We start from the raw sequence: 16,638 nt of genomic DNA, 5'->3' as shown, positions 1-16,638 counted from the left end.
CATATATACATATATACACACACATATATATACACACACATATACATATATACATATATATACACATATATATACATATATACATATATACACATATATACATACATATATATACATATATATACATACATATATACATACATATATATACATATATACATACATATACATACATATATATACATACATATATACATATATATATATACATATATATACATATACATATATATATACATATATACATATACATACATATATACATATACATATACATATACATATACATATATATATATATACATATACATATATACATATATACACATATATACATATATACACATATACACATATATATATATATGCATATATATATACATATATATATATATATATATATACATATATACATATATATATATATATATATATATATATATATATATACATATATATATATATATATACATATATATACATATATACACATATATACATATATATACATATACACATATCTACATATATACACATATATACATATATACATATATATACACATATATCCATATATATACATATATATCCATATATACATATATATACATACATATACACATATATACATACATACATATACACATATATACATACATATATATACATACATATTTATATACATATATATACATACATATTTATATATATATGTGTGTGTATATACATATACATATATATGTATATGTATATATACATATATATGTATATGTGTATATATACACACATATACATATATACACATACATACATACATACATATATATATATATATATATATATATATATATATTTATTATGCCATTTGCCATTTAGAGGGTCACTTAGCCCAAGAGCTTCTGCAAGGCTACCTATTTGGGTGACTAGCTACTGTTGACACACACTGAGCAGAAGGCTGTAATGCACATAGGCAAAGTACTGGCACAACTGGCCGATTTAAACTTTTATGTTAACACATCTCACTCATGCTACTCAGAGAACCTAACATAAGTAACCTATTTAGCTGAGATATACTGTACTGCCTTTTGCAGGAGGTCATGTCATTCTCCTGAAAGAAACTTTACTATCCCCAAAACTATGTCAAAGCAGAAAGGACGTGGGATAAAGAAAGCAACAGCAAAATCCCTTTAGAATTTGAAGTCAATCACAGTGTTTCTTAAAAAGATTAAATTTCTACTAAAAGTAGAGTGATGGTGCAATGGTTGTGCAAAAATGCTTAAACATGTTACTGCAGTACAGTAGCAATCGGAGAAGTCAAACCACCACCAGCGTACCTTTGAAATATAATGCTGTTAGGAGTTCTGAGGTAGCCAGATCCACCACATACAGGCCATCAGAGCTTCCAATACATAAACAGCTGTTGTCCCTGCAGGGGCCCACACAGAAACATACGTAACATGGTTACAGGATTTCCCCTAAAATTCTTTTCAGATAATTTGAGGAAGGACAATGTAACCACATACTAAATAAAAACATACTGATGTGATGGGGAAGGCATGCACACCATACGACACCATATTCAAGTTTCCTTTGACATCATGTAGACTAAACTATGTACATCCAGCAAGATGGAAACTACTGCCACACAGTCACAGAGTAGACAGGAGAGGGAGTTGAGTCTGATGGATCCTTTTATCCACTTCCTGCACTGAGCTACACGCTGAGGTTATAATATTGTTAGACAAGTTTTACATTGTAGTGCATCATTATTTTCATGCTGAGCATGTGCTTCTGTACAGGATGGAGACAATTAAAGCCATTATGTGTGGAAGTTTTATGTGATTATTGCATTGTGTTCAAACTGTTCTGAAGGTATTCGTCTGAAAAAGAGCAGCGTTCATTGCCATATGCCACAGTGTCTTTTTCATTCTACCACTCGGGGGCGTCAAAGTTTGAATTTTAAATTCAACACATAGTGGTTTTAACATACTAACATTAGCAATGGACTTTTTAGTATTTTGAATAAAGGTGCCATACATGTTTGGATGACAGAGACCCACACAGATGACATGTCAAATGCTCAAGTGAAAATGTCATGTTATTTGATGGTGAAATGTACTTTTATTCAACAAAGAAATCATTGTTTTAAAAACAATTATTCCTTTGAAGCACCAGATCCATGTTTAATCATTGAGCATACCCAAACTACCATACACTGATACTCTGTTATACTACATAACAGTAAACAGGCAGCTTCTGTGGGGTGTGAAGCCAGTAACTCTTCCAGCTGCAAGTTTATCCCATAATACACCTGAGCAAAATTTGGTTTGTTTGTTAAAGCCCATCAAATGGAAGTCAGTAAAACAGTGGTTGCAGACAGACATCATGCAGTTGATGAACTAGATTTTATGCTAAAGCGTCTGTTTGGGTAAAAGATGATGCCGATACTGCTCTGAGATCATATTTGCAAGGAGCAATAAGAAATCAACGTCCATTTCATTGTTAGTGGCCCACAAAATACACAGTTATGTCTGTGCTTTTTAAGTGCCTGCTTCCTGTCATAACATCACAAGTTTTAACAGCCTCAAACCGTTTATGCTATGATCCTGCAAAATTTCCTGTGATGTGTGAAGTTTCCTGTAACTGCGTGGACACGTGCAGCAATTAGCTCATAAAGATGTAGCGTTTTTTTCCAGGCGTTTGTGACAGTATGAAATCTATATTTTGTTAATGTCAGAAATGTGCAGCTATTTATTGATTTTTTTATGACAACTGTGTTTGAATTGCTTTTGTAATATTTTCCTAGATCACGTTCAGTTTTTACTTTGTGGAAATAAGAACAAAATTGAGCCATTGAGAATGGGCAAAGTGTTGACAGTATCATGTCTTGTTTCAACATTAAGATTCCTTGTCACAAATGAAGTAAAACAGTTCTTCCTCATGGTTAAGTCACATTATAAGGTCCATTAATCCACATAGATACTGGTCTCTATGCTGACACTCTGTCCACCTTGGACCTTGTGATTTCCTGTGACTAATGAATGTAAGTAAACAAGTCATAAACATCCAGCACACTATCCATCCATCTTGTAAATGCATATCTAGGTCTGCCAATTCAAAGGAATTGCTCCTATAAGTCAGACAACATTAAAAAGATGTGGCCTTCAGCATCAGGTTATCACTTCTGCAATTGCCCCAGCTAAACATGGCCTATCTGGAATAACATTAGCCCAGTGCCGAGTCAAGAGTCTCCTATTAACTAGGCCCAGAAACCATATTCCTACTATAAACATTTAACACTGTTTATAAATGCTATGAAGATTATTCACTTACTTGTTATGCTCATTACTGGTGTCAGTGAATGAGCTACATAAAGCCATTTTGAGAACAGGTTTTGAAGTCTCCACATTATCTACAGCTGATTGTTCTGCAACCCCTGGAAGAAAATGTCAAAAAAGTAGTGTAAAAGTAATTAATTCTAAACAATTTATCTCTTTCAGTCAGGGAGCTGAAAAGAGGTATAGGATTGATCAAAATCATCCACAAAGACTGCACTTGATATTCTCTGTCACTGTTTGTTTGATAAAACAGTAACATCACCTGCTTGATGTCTTTTTTCCATCTTCTGAAGGTCCATGTTGGTCACCAGGTGACACTTGCGGTCACCAGGGAGAGAAAAGCACCACACCTAAACCAAACATTATACGAGTGTGTTACACAGCATGTGAAATTTCAGTCTCTGATGGTGATTATGAGCTGTTAAGGGCTGTGTGCCTCAGTCACTAACCTGTCCATCAGTTGAGCCGGTGATAAATTGCCTGTTCTCCTCCAAGAAGCACACACTGAGCAGTGGAGAGGCTAAAGAATTGAAGAATTTGCTTTAGGTAAGTTGGCAGAAAATATGATATGTTCAATTATTTTGCAAGGCTCTGATTCCTTTAAAGCAGTCACTATACAAAACATTTAAAATTACTTACTCTTACTCGTAAAGTTTAAAGTGCTTGAATTTAAGCCTTGACACCTATATTTGGATACTCGTAGCTAATTTATATAATAACAGATCCTGATTTTAAATAGATCCCATTAATACTTGTGATTCTACCACCTTTACTGTACAAATGTAATGGGAGGATTCAGAACTTTACTGCATGTACCATGCAAAGAAATTAACTTACTCCAACAAGATTTTGAATAGTAATATCATACCTGAAAGCACAAAAGACTGGTAGCAAACAGCTTCAGTTTTTAAATCCCACACCTGAAAAGAGAAAAAGTAAAGTACTTGATAGCTATTCAAACTCAATTACAATGTGTGTAATATTTGGTTTTTGTTGTGTATACAAATACACATCATCATCACTACATCAAATGCGTGATAATTTTTGACTCTATCATTTGTGACGCCAGTGCCTTAAAAGTGCGATCCTCTGATGTGGTGACAAGAACGTCTTTATTCCATGGACAGAACTCTGCTGATGTTAAAGGTCCGAGGTGGCCGGTCAAGGTAGAAATTACTTCATGTCTCTGATGTGGAAAAACAACAATGAAACTTGGATAAGATAAAGTGATGACCTTAAACCATCATGAAGAAACAATAGTACAACAAAGTACAGTAGACTCTTTAAGTACAGTATTTGTAATCCATATGAACTATAGAAAGTAACATATTAAATGAACCAATGAGCCCAAATGTATTCAGAAAGTGTTTATGTGCACCAAGGGAAATGTGCATCATCTTGTACCTTTGAGCTGAGAATATATAGAGTTGTTCCCAAGCATGCAGCCACTCGTTCATCAGAGAAACAGAATGAAAGATGGACAACTTCACCCACTAAAGTCCCGATAACCGTTCCAGCTGCAACTTTGCCTGCAAACAAATCAATTAGTTTATATTCAAAGCAAAAGAAGTTCCCATAGTAGACATGACATATCTGTTAATATTTCACTAGATGGCAGGCTTGTGAAGAACAAAGGATATATGAGCAACAGGTCGCTCCATAACTAAGTAGGGAATTAAACTGTTAGGCCATTGTAATGAGGGTTATGGGAAAATGTTGATTTCAGCATTTTAAGCAATGTAACAGCAAAGGTAGCTTGCACTGCACAAACTTGAGCACATGCAGAACTATTTCCTTACCCTCCTGTGTTCTCCTTTGGCACAGTTCAATATCCCAGATGATGATATAATCAGCAGAGGCAGAGCAGAGGAGGACAGGCATGCTTCCTTTTCCAAAAGTCATGGCACTGATCTCACCATAGTGGCCAGTTAGCAGCAGGGGCTGTGGACAAACAACTCCAATAAAATACACAATGCATTATAACAAATTCATTCACATGAAGACTACTACTTACATTACAAAGAAATCTTATGCAATTGTGAGCCCTGTGGTTTACATCTTAAAGACACAATGTTGTTTGCACCTGCACAGTGTAACTAGTTAATGAATGACATTCCTAATGAAATAACACTTGGAAGGTGTTTTCTGCACACTAGCAGTAACATTAACAAACCTTCTGCTCTGTGTCCACATTGCTGTAAATCAGCATTTCCTTTCCATGAAGTGGTATGCCACAATAATAGTGACAACATGCGAGCTGCCGATGTGACAGGAGTCTATCACAAGTCAAACGGAGCTTTTCAGTCATCATCTTTGCTCCTGTCAGGTCAAACCGTTTGTGAGCGAATATAACGCTAATTAATTCCCGATAAACGTGGAGTCATCCTGAACCACAGGCTGTACTTCAATTACTTTTTTTTCAAAAACAGTTGCATTAAAGTTTGGCTATGCTGGGCTAACGTTAGTAGGAAAGGGAGTTTCTTCGACGCAGAAGTTTCAGGTGGACAAATGTTGCAGGTTGCTAGGACACCGACACGACATCAATTTCCGTTTCACACGCAGCTAAAAAACTGTAACCTTGGTCAGGTAGACCTAAATATGCGCTAGTCATCACCAACGCTTCCGTTCTTTTTAAACTCTATGAACACTACACCAAAAATACTCTATAAACCGTCTCGGACTACACTTTTCTGAACGTAAGCGGTACGTGTATCCGTTTTTGACTACAATATTTGAGCGCAGTGGTACCTGGAAGTACGGTCTGAGTGGGACCTCTCTATATACATCCACGAGTTCTTGCTTCTTGTACCTCTGCGTTTAACCGCAAGATGGCGGTCTCTATTCATCTGTGGCAAAGAACCTAAAGAGTGTAGTACTGATCATTGACATGTTTCATTAAAAATAGAATTCATTAGAAAATATTGATCATGAGTTGATTAAATCCCCACTCCAAAATGAATGATTGAAATAATGAAAGTAAAGATAAATACGTTTTAACAATTATTTACTTGTATATAAATGTACTGGCCTTTTTGCTTGTGTGAAAATGTAAAGCCTATGCAGGGCCTATGTGTGTTTTGTGATTAATTTGGCAATTAGTAAAAATATTAATAATATATAGTAATAGCATAAGTCATTCATGAATAAGTAAAATGTTCGGTAAAATATTTGTACAAAATAATAAATACTTTTTGAGTAGTTATTTTGGCCTAAACGAACATCAAATTAACGTCACTGCAGTAGAAAAGGCATCCGAGGACACTTAAGTGGATTTGAAGTCATCCTGTTTGAGTGGCTAAAGGATAAGCATTGAATGGAGAGGGAAGTGCTGGGAAGTGTAGTTCTCTCAGTAGCTAGCGGATATGACGGATGTGTTGTGTAGCTTGTAGCTGGGTGTCGTCTGCTTCGCCGTAGTTGGATGAATCAGTCGACGTTGACAGTCCTTGGGATATGACTCTGCTTTTGTAGTAGAAAGCTAACTTTAGCTAGACCGTTAGCTGGTTTCAGGTTTTTAGGATTACGTTAGCCGAAAGAGGGGAATTTGAGTGCCAACGCGTTCTTTAGACAAAGTCGTGTTTTTCGTTAGCCTTAATATTTTTTTAAGATGGCACTGATAATGTTAATTATTTCTGGTAAAGAAATCCAACTTAACTTAAGCTAGATGGCTAGCTAGCGTGTCATCAACTTGTGAATCTCATAACTTAACTTAGTCACTGTGTGGGCCATAACAACCTTACGATTCATCAGAGAGGGTAGCTAGCTGGGAAATTGCTAGCCGTTATATTAGCCAGGTAGCATATCAACGTGCACTGGGAACCAGATCGAAGTTAAACAGTAACATTTGCTAGCAGAGGGAAGTTAGCCAGTTGGAATTTTGTAATATGAAAAAGGCACAGTCTGACACATTGGGATTTGTTCCTCAAAAAGACATCGTATACAACAAACTTCTGCCGTACTCGGATAGGCTAGATGATGAATCCAATGATATTTTGAGTAAAATAAAAGGAAACTTGGGCCGAGCTGTTCACCTCAGAGAGATATGGCCCGGTGTTCTGTTTTGGACAAGGAAACTTTCCACGTAAGTGACGTTGACACTAATATTTGATATCCTATCGTAACACAAACAGTTGTTGCTAATTTCACAATGTTTTCGATCTTGAGTCTCTTGTGCTAACCAAACTTTTGTGTAACATTATGCAACTTATGAATTTGGCTGTAGGGCAACATTGAAGATATACTGTTTACTAGGCTAACAGTTCTTGTTGCAGCTGTACACACTCTGGTCAATGGCTGGCTCAGAAACTCTCCAGCTTGTCTGCTAAGGTGGTGAAAACCTGTATTGCTTAATAGCCTGGTGTGTTTTTATGCGTTATTAAGTGTTAGCTAAGCTAACGTTAGCTGTTTATGCCTAGAAACAACAAACTACCCAGTGTATCTGATTAGGCGCGGTTTGGGTTTTATAATCGGGACAATAGTGTAAAATACACAACCTGACCCAGCCAGTGCAGCACAATAGTGTCATTACTGTTTTGCTTGTGTTCCGCCTTTGACATTTTCTTTTTGAAGCAGCGACTCAGTTGACAAATATCAAAATAGAAATAACAAATTGTAATTTGATTTATGAGTTTCCTGAAAAGTTGCTTCAAGGGATTCTTATATACAGTACACCCATCTTTTGATATGCAGTGTCATGCTTGTAGAGAAGACCATATTTGCAGTGTTTCTCCTGGTTTTGGTATCTGTTATTTATTGAAGGATTACTGCCAATAGATAAGTCAAGTCATACTTGTTCATTAGAACTTTACTGGATACAAGAAATCACAGCATTATATTGTACCCCCTTCTGTATTTATCTTTCAGTTATTTAGTAATGAGTCACAGTGCGCCAGCAAAAAAATGTCAATATGACAGTGGATTAACTTTACTTAGAGTGCTGTTTAATTTTGTTGTACTGGGTTGCTGGGCTGTCTTTAATCCGTTTCAGTCCCCAATGCTGGCGTATTGCTCTGTCCAAGAGTGAGTCACTGCTGGCTCAGCGAGATGGAAAGTTTACTGTGGGGTTGACCCAGTTTCTGTTCACTGGTATTTTGGAATTTTAACAGTGATTTAAACTTTTGTAATGGTCAATTGCAAAGAACTTATATTTGCTTTTAAAATTTGGATGTCTGAGTTTGTTATACTATTCTTTTTTTTGTTTTACACATGAGAGAACTTGTGCAAGTTTGTGTTGTTCATACTGCTCACAGGGTCAAGTCTACTGTACTTTGTTGTACTAAATCTGTACTTCTTATTTAGGTACATGAGACTGTATGGGCGGAAATTCAGCAAAGAAGACCATGTGCTGTTCATCAAGTTGCTCTATGAGCTAGTGACGATCCCCAAACTGGAGGTCAGCATGATGCAGGGCCTTGCTCGGCTTCTTATCAACCTCCTCAAGTAAGAATGGGCCCCATCTGTTTTACTCAAATCAACTGTACACGTGTTAAACACGCAATTATTTCACACTTACAATTTCACAGTAAAAGATCATTTTGAGTGTTTTTTGTTAACTCCAAGAGTTAAGTTCAGATTTTTTCCATAGCGTAAGGCTGTATGATGAGCTAGGATCTGTGCGTTTATTCTCATCTATCTGTATATCTGATTCATCTAACAGGAAAAGGGAACTACTGTCAAGGGACGATCTTGAGTTGAGCTGGAGACCACTGTACGAGCTACATGACAGGATTCTTTTCTCCAAGACAGAGCATCTGGGCCTCAACTGGTTTCCCAAGTATGCCTCTGTTATTTACTGTTGCTGTTAATATTATTAATTTTTTTTTAAAACATGCTTAACCATAGAATTTAGGAAGTGCTATTGCTATATCCAATTAGGAGGGCACATTCACTACATTTAAATGGTACACATTTTGGTGGTTGTGTGGGACATCAGATAATGTTTAGTAGCCACATTTGCAATTGAAAGTGTTTTAATTTTTATTTCCTTTAATTACACCCTCAGTAGCCATCAAGCTCCGGCAGAACCTCTGGAGTGTGTTCACATCTAATATTCTTTTTTTTTCTCCTGCAAATTCCATGTCTCAGATTTTGATGACAGTAAAATTATTTATTGAAGAAAAATACTGTAGAAAACAGAACAAGTGACAGAATTCCTGTTACTGAAAATGTTGATATGAGTAAGACTGAAATCACTGAAAATTAAATGTCACAGTGGGTAAGATTTGTTTAATCTTGGAACTGATCATGAATAGGGATTACTACCTTGTTTAGCTTACACTATTAACCTATACATTGCTGACTATCACACAAAGGCCCATCCATTTTAACTTTGGTTAGCTGCCTTTTCATTCAAAGCATAAAGCCCTATTCCAAGTTGTTTTCAAATGTTTTCATGTAAATAATCCACCACTAATGACTTAAAACATTTAACTGAATATTTTGAGAGTCTAACCAATGTTAAAAACAAAATTGTACATTGTTCACTTTGTTAATTAACAAGACAATTTTGTTATAACTTAGGTAACTCTTAGGTTATGCATTTCAGTAGTTTGAATAAAATCTAATTGTTTTTGCGTAATTGGACCAGTTGTTGGAGAACAAGTGGAAAACTTTTTTTTACGCCACATACCCTTCATAACTGTACTTTTTATGACATTTACACAGTTTTGGAAATGTCGGTTTACCCTATGCAACGCTCTTAGAAATTCTTCTTAGCAAGCAGTGCGAGGTGCTCTTTTATGGTGCTATGGGAACATTGTATGTTTGTCACGTAAATGCCTTGCTACAGTAGCACATCTCTTTTACATTACAGCTGATCAAAGCAAGCTGCTTTGGCTGATTACCAGCTCACCTCTTTCAAAACTATACTAATGCACACAAAACATGATACTCTGATTACATAATAAATTGTACAAGTTGATGCATAGTATGTTCATGTTTTGAGTGATTGGCACTTTGTCGTGTGCTGAATGTGTTCTTTATGCCTTTGTCTCCTCTCACATTCAGTTCTCCACGGCCTCGCTCATCCTCTAAACTCATAATGATAAAATTGGTTCAGAGGTGGTAAGGACAATACTTCTCTTTGTGTTTTACTTTGAATTCATCGTTTGAGGCACTTTTTTTTATTCTATACATTGCATGTGAAAACAAAAAACTGGACACCCCATAAGCAGCTTGTGACAGAAAAAAAATCAAGACTTAATCAATGTTAACATTTCACTCATATTGGAGACTGTCGCACTGCAGCTAAAAGTTTTTTTTTTTACCCTTATATCCCCCATATCAACTATGAGAGTGATCATAGACTGTGTACTTTCTTTAATATTTTTTCTTGGATTCCTTTCACTCTGTCATGTTGTGTTTCACAGTATTCCATCTATAGTGGATTATGTGGCAGCAATATAGTTACAAAATGACGACGACTATATTAGGAAGTAATACAGTTTATGACGATAACATTTATTATTCCATAAGCTTAGCAGTGATATTGATATATGAAATTAATGATCTCTTAACAATTATTGATATTTTGGCCTATGTTCAGGGGAGTGTTTGTTACATATCCCTCTTAGCTTGCTTTAAAGTTAGCCATACCTGCACTACTACACAGCATTTTCAGGGGTCATGGAGGAGCGAAAGCTCCTGTCATGTTTCCTCCCCTCCTGGAATGTGTTGAAGTGAATGTGAGGGTTCACTTCAAATCATATACAAAGGTCATATAGTGTAGTCTGGGGTTCCTTCTCCCTGAGTGTCTTAAGCGCTTTGTAATGGGACACTCAGTTTGACTGGTTCTTGTTGGATTTGCAGTGCATGAGTTTGACCCTGGTCTGTGGCCTGTGTGTTGTGGGATTACAGTGCTAAACACTGGGCTGGACCCATGCATTTAGATAGTTGCAGTTTGGCTTGCAGAGTGTCACCCGTAATTCAGCTATTGTCAGAGTATTAAATGTGGAGTATGTCCGCTACAAAAATATTTGAATGATGTGGAGATAAATGACCAGTTGTTGAGTGGGATTGGCAGGGCATTTCCAACAAGGCATGGCTTGAGCTTGCATGTGAGCAGATTGGTGGGATTGTGGGTGGGGAGCTCAAAAGCTGTGGTTATATCTGTCCCGAGCTTTCAACACTGTTATGTGACCACAGTCCCGCATTTGCAGTCTGTATGATAATCATGTCAGGAGTTTCTGATGTGTAAGAAGTTTTGTTATTAGTTGTAAATCCAAAACTACCTCTAATAAACGTTAAAGCAGTGATTTAATTCATAGTGACTTGTTATGAATGAACAGGTAGTGTAACTATTAACATATAAATCTGTATATATCTGTACGAGGTCAGCCAGGAAGGTCAACCACTATTGGCAACAATTACTATGTTTATTTTCAGTGAAGTGATTACAGTCTGTTCATTACGTTTTATTACAATTTCCTCACACAATAGCCCTTTAACGTTTTTCTCGTTCACTGCACACCGGCCAGGTGTTTAAAGAAGTTTCTGTGTGCATGCAATCAAAGTCAAGTTGCATTGGTGTGAAGATTGTTTAACTTTAACATAAGTGTCTCAGTGGTTGTTTTGACATGCCATGACATTCCTCTTTTATTTTGTTTATTACAGCTCTGTGGAAAATGTGCTGAAAACACTTGTGAAAAGCTGCAGACCGTAAGTACATCTTCATAACATTTATGTGTTTATGACTGTCTCTTCTTTTTAAATGTAGGCTCCTGGAGGATTTTAATAAGATACCAGGAATTACATTTTTGTAATTTTTATTGATTTTAGTAACTTGACAAGAAATGTCAAAACCCCTAAATGTTGGAGATATTTTGGATGCTGTAGTGGGTGAAGAATCACAATGTTGTGTATTTGGCTTCACTAAATAGCTTCATAATTCCAGAGCTTTGCTGTCACCAGCAAGTCCCTGATTGTGTTCACCCTAGTTGTGCGAGTGCAGATATCTTGGACGAGCACTAGGACTCGTCCCTCAGTTTGCACTTAGGCAGATAATCCTATTATCTCATCTAATTCTGTCTTGTGTGAGAGTTTCCTGTTCCTCTGTGAGAAGGGAGAGTGATTTGTGGTCATCTGCTGTGACACTGTGGATCAGCGTTGGGGCAGAGGGAAGTAGCCTTGGTTGGAAGTAACTGTTTTTTCAAGGCGTCCAGTGGTTGTGGAATCGCTGAAGAGGTTAGGTGACCTGAAATAACCTGCAGGGTTTACACAAGCACATAATGAACCATGAAAATTCCCCTGTGGGACCATGAGCCCAGTGGAACCACAGGATTTACCCTAACAGCTCAAAATGTGCCAGGTGTATGACTTGTAATCTCCTGTTTGTGGAAAATCACGCTCCAACATTGAAATTGCAGTAGCTGCTGGTCTCCTGACTGTAATGTGACCATAACACAAACATACAGATGATCCCGATGAATGGAAACTCAAAATAAAGACCAGATGATTCACAGTTGTATGCTATTGCTTTAAAGCTATAACGTAAGGTCTTATCTTATATTTACATGAATGTAGCCTAGGTTGTTGTCTGACAGTAAAGTTGGGTTGTCAGTCTCTGGCATCTGATGAGTGAGGATGTGATTTGTAAAGGACCTAAGAGGCTTGTCCATCTTTGTAGCGCTCTCTAAGCTGCTCTGTTGGTTGAGATGCTTCAAGTCTCCATATACTATATAGCTTTTCATAAGTTGTTGAGTGATATTAATAACATTCTTGTCATCACCTATCATTGGCTTAATTTTACAAAAAAATCTAATTGTCATTCTCTCTCTGTTCATACAGATACTTTTCAGAGTCTGCTACTCAGGAGATGCTGGATGAGTGGAGACCACTCCTCTGTCCTTTTGATGTCACCATGCAAAGAGCAATCAGCTACTTTGAGCTCTTTCTACCCACAACTCTGCCTCCAGAGCTGCACCACAAGGGGTTCAAGTAAGAAACTTCTCATCCCCTTTTACATATGGTTGAGATCCAAGATATCGCTCCAGTCTGAAGACAGTTTAGCTAGTTAGCCTTGAGATCCGGTAATAAAATAGCTTGGCTTCTGAAGCGAGAAGAGTTGAATGAATGACAAGCAACGATGTGTCAGCCAAAGGCAGAGGGTCTCGATGCAGATGTCATGACTGCCAGCCACTCAGGGCTAGCATATTGAAATAAGTGCATCTATGAATATGCAAGGGGGCGTATCCCATAGTGACACATTGAATTCATAAAACACATTTTTGTATTCATTACCATATTGTCTATATAGCTTTCCATTCCTCCCACATCATTACACCATGGTGTAGAGATGTGGTGAGTGAGTTATTAGGCCCCTTAATACTGGCGGAGCATCCCTTAAGTATGTCTTAACAATGTTGCAGAGTGCTGACCAGATGCATCCTTTCATGGCCGCTGTATATCCTTCTAAAACATACACTTCCACCAGGGGAACAAAGCAAGTGATCTCTGAATTTTTCCAGGATCACGATCATGAATGTCCATTTCGGCTCTCAACCCAATAGAGCTCCTTTTGGGATGAGCAGCAGTTGACAGCAGGAATGCTGGGCCAAAACTGTTCAATACTTTGAGTTAGCATGGACATGAATTCCTAACTAATGTTTGAAGCATCTTGCATGCCTTGAAAAATGTAGGTGTTTCGGGAGGCAGAAGTTTCCTGGAAAGAACTACGTGATTTGGTACTAACTATAGGGGAAATACTGCTCCATTTCAAACTTAAGTAAATATTCATTCCTCATTCATTTGTTTTAGGAAACTTTATTATATAAATGCGCTCTGCTTTTGTAACCATTTGTTTGTCTGACAGGTTGTGGTTTGATGAGTTGATCAGCTTATGGGTGTCTGTGCAAAATCTTCCAAGCTGGGAAGTGGTGAGTAGATTAATTTGTTTGCTGAATGTACAATAGTCAGTATTTCTGTCTTCCTAGTGTAACATGATGTTCTACATCTTTGCAGCATCTGGTCAATCTCTTTGCTCGCTTGGCCAATGACAACATTGGCTACATTGATTGGGACCCTTACATCCCTAAGGTTTGTTGCCCTTTCTTCTTTCCACCACCCATTGCACAATTTAGTACTTGTTTGTTTTGAGATTTGTGGCACATACACTCATGTGTGGCCTGACCTTTGTGATTTTGGCTCATGGTGTGTATGTCATGGCCACTGCTGCTTGTCAGAGAAACAAACTATCAGGTTTCCTTGTTGATGTTGCTCTTGGTCACTGATGGGAAGTGAATGTTTGCGCTTCAACTGAGTGACTGTTTTGGTCCATGCTTTTTGACAACACCAGTATGGGTTACTGAACATAAACATACTGACCTGTTAATCCCAATGAAATGAAATGGGCTTTTGATGAGTTTTACAACAAATAAGACCACATCAAAATACTCAGAAAATATATATTAGACCCTAATTGTTTTGTTTTTCACATTTTAGATTTTCACAAGAATTTTGAGGAGTTTGAATCTCCCTGTGGGGACCAGTCAGATGATCGTACCACGATATGTCACCAATGCCTACGACATCAGCCATGTGGTGCTTTGGGTCTCATCCCTCCTGGTTAGTTCATTGTTCGTAAATTATGTGTTAATTGCCTCTGCAATTAGTATAAAAATTATTGTCACAGTGACTCTTAATGTTTCAATTTCAGGGAGGACCCAGCAAGCAAGCTCAAGCACAGCTCAGTGGCCTTTTCAACAGTATTACATCCTTCTTTCACCCATCAAACCATGGCCGCTGGTTGGTGAGTCACTTCTTACTTCTTTTGGATGACTGAAGAAACCATAAACAATGTGGGCTGCTTCATTAGACCGTCCATTAAAAGTTCAATGTTCTGGAGCAGCAGTTTAATATAGTTGATAGTTCAACATGCTACACTTTTTAGTGACCCAATAGGGTCAGTAGGTGAGACGTCTACTTTTCTTAAGTGTATATAGTACAAAAATAGCTGATGAATAGAGGAAAAGGTAATTTTCTTAAAGCCCCTTGGTTTGATCAGATTTGATTGACAGTGGCAGCAACACAAGATAAGGAAACAACCCCACAACTGTCATCACATTTTGAGTCAAATGTAGCTCAACTCTGATTGGTGCACAGAAATACATGACGACATGTTTTTCAAAAGGCCCGCCCATTTCAAACTAAGTAGTGCACAGACAAAACAAAAAACACAGAAATCTCTTAAAACAACCAAAAGTAAAATAACCAAAAGTGGCAAAAAAATCTTGTGTTCATGTAGGATCCCATCGCTCATAGGAAAAAGGCACTCGAAAAAATAGGTTTTCAGGGCCTTTACATTACATTCTGTATGTATTATGTATTTTTACCAATATTAGAGGATGAAAATATTGATCTTGTAAACACACAGCATGTGAATGAATGTGTTTAACCGTTTGCAGTTTACATGTAAAATGATATTGTAAAACATAAACGTGAGTGTGTGACTTACTGAGCGTCTGAAAATTATCATAAACAACTCAAATCTACAGGAATGAGTCATGATGGTTTGCATACATCACTCGTCCAGCTTGTGACACTGGAATTATAGTTGGAACGTTAACACAGCATACCAGGGTACATGGCAGCACATCAGTACTGACTTCAGAAATAACGAGAAGACATGTGAGTAAGACCGTTGCAATGCTATTAAAGGTCACTGGGCGCAGGACCAAATGCCTTTTTATTTGGAGGATCCCCCTCTACTAGATTTGACGCACCACAGGCAGCAACGTGTTCTCATACGCAAGACATTATTTTTGGCAGGGGGATGAGTTTGTGTCTATTCTAGGCTGTTTGGATGCTTGGATACACATGAGATGTTCATCCACTTAGCTGTAGTTTTATTACATGTAAACAGTGTTTTGCAATCAACTAAGAGTGAAAAGTACTACTGAAGTCAGGTCATGATATAGACCAGACCGGCATAGCGTCATCAAGCGCCAAGACAGCGCCCCCTTTTGGGGCAAAGAATCGGGCTTTCACCATATGGCTTTCACATAGCTGACGAGAGAAAAGCGAAAATGCCGAAAAGCTGTTGTGTAGCAGGTTGTTAAATAAATAAACATACAAATCTGGATCTCCGTTTCCTGATCTTTACAGTCTGAATCCTCAGGTTTTATATGTAGAATAACCTACCCATCCGCTGCTGACGAATGTATGATCCTCCAGAGAACGATAATTTCTTCATTTTGGCAGCATTGTAAATTCCTTTTTGATGACAATAAATATGAATAAGCTTCTGACTTCTGATACATGAATATTCACTGTCAGTGTGGTAAATAGTTAAATGACGCTAAATGACAGT

At 37.3% G+C, this 16,638-nt stretch overlaps 2 protein-coding genes across 11 annotated transcripts in view; one reads left to right on the top strand and one right to left on the bottom strand.

The window, feature by feature from the left end:
• Positions 1-6,074, bottom strand: part of wdr27 (WD repeat domain 27) — a 55,425-nt gene extending 49,351 nt beyond the window's left edge. For 5 of the 7 annotated variants that reach the window (XM_044214673.1, XM_044214677.1, XM_044214674.1 and 2 more), the window contains exons 1-9: positions 5,512-6,074; positions 5,138-5,279; positions 4,743-4,867; positions 4,411-4,524; positions 4,207-4,258; positions 3,788-3,858; positions 3,601-3,688; positions 3,334-3,436; positions 1,335-1,426 (exon numbers count right to left, since the gene is read on the bottom strand). In XM_044214673.1, coding sequence (XP_044070608.1) covers positions 1,335-1,426; positions 3,334-3,436; positions 3,601-3,688; positions 3,788-3,858; positions 4,207-4,258; positions 4,411-4,524; positions 4,743-4,867; positions 5,138-5,279; positions 5,512-5,649 — 925 coding nt within the window. In that variant the 5' untranslated portion in view covers positions 5,650-6,074. Of the gene's footprint in view, positions 1-1,334; positions 1,427-3,333; positions 3,437-3,600; positions 3,689-3,787; positions 3,859-4,206; positions 4,259-4,410; positions 4,525-4,742; positions 4,868-5,137; positions 5,294-5,511 lie in introns of all 7 variants that reach the window. The other 2 variants (XM_044214675.1, XM_044214680.1) reach the window with 2 other exon arrangements.
• Positions 6,075-6,658: 584 nt separating this feature from the next.
• Positions 6,659-16,638, top strand: part of psme4a (proteasome activator subunit 4a) — a 28,565-nt gene continuing 18,585 nt past the window's right edge. The window contains exons 1-10 of one of the 4 annotated variants that reach the window (XM_044214189.1): positions 6,659-7,416; positions 8,634-8,774; positions 8,992-9,108; positions 10,341-10,397; positions 11,946-11,990; positions 13,119-13,268; positions 14,143-14,206; positions 14,292-14,366; positions 14,772-14,894; positions 14,986-15,078. In XM_044214189.1, the coding sequence (XP_044070124.1) occupies positions 7,220-7,416; positions 8,634-8,774; positions 8,992-9,108; positions 10,341-10,397; positions 11,946-11,990; positions 13,119-13,268; positions 14,143-14,206; positions 14,292-14,366; positions 14,772-14,894; positions 14,986-15,078 (1,062 nt within the window). In that variant the 5' untranslated portion in view covers positions 6,659-7,219. The remainder of the gene's footprint in view (positions 7,417-8,633; positions 8,775-8,991; positions 9,109-10,340; positions 10,398-11,945; positions 11,991-13,118; positions 13,269-14,142; positions 14,207-14,291; positions 14,367-14,771; positions 14,895-14,985; positions 15,079-16,638) is intronic. The other 3 variants (XM_044214190.1, XM_044214191.1, XM_044214192.1) reach the window with 3 other exon arrangements.

The sequence above is a fragment of the Siniperca chuatsi genome, linkage group LG11, assembly GCF_020085105.1.
Source record: "Siniperca chuatsi isolate FFG_IHB_CAS linkage group LG11, ASM2008510v1, whole genome shotgun sequence".
NCBI classification, from domain to species: Eukaryota; Metazoa; Chordata; class Actinopteri; order Centrarchiformes; family Sinipercidae; genus Siniperca; species Siniperca chuatsi.
This window is presented reverse-complemented; position numbering and strand designations above follow the sequence as displayed.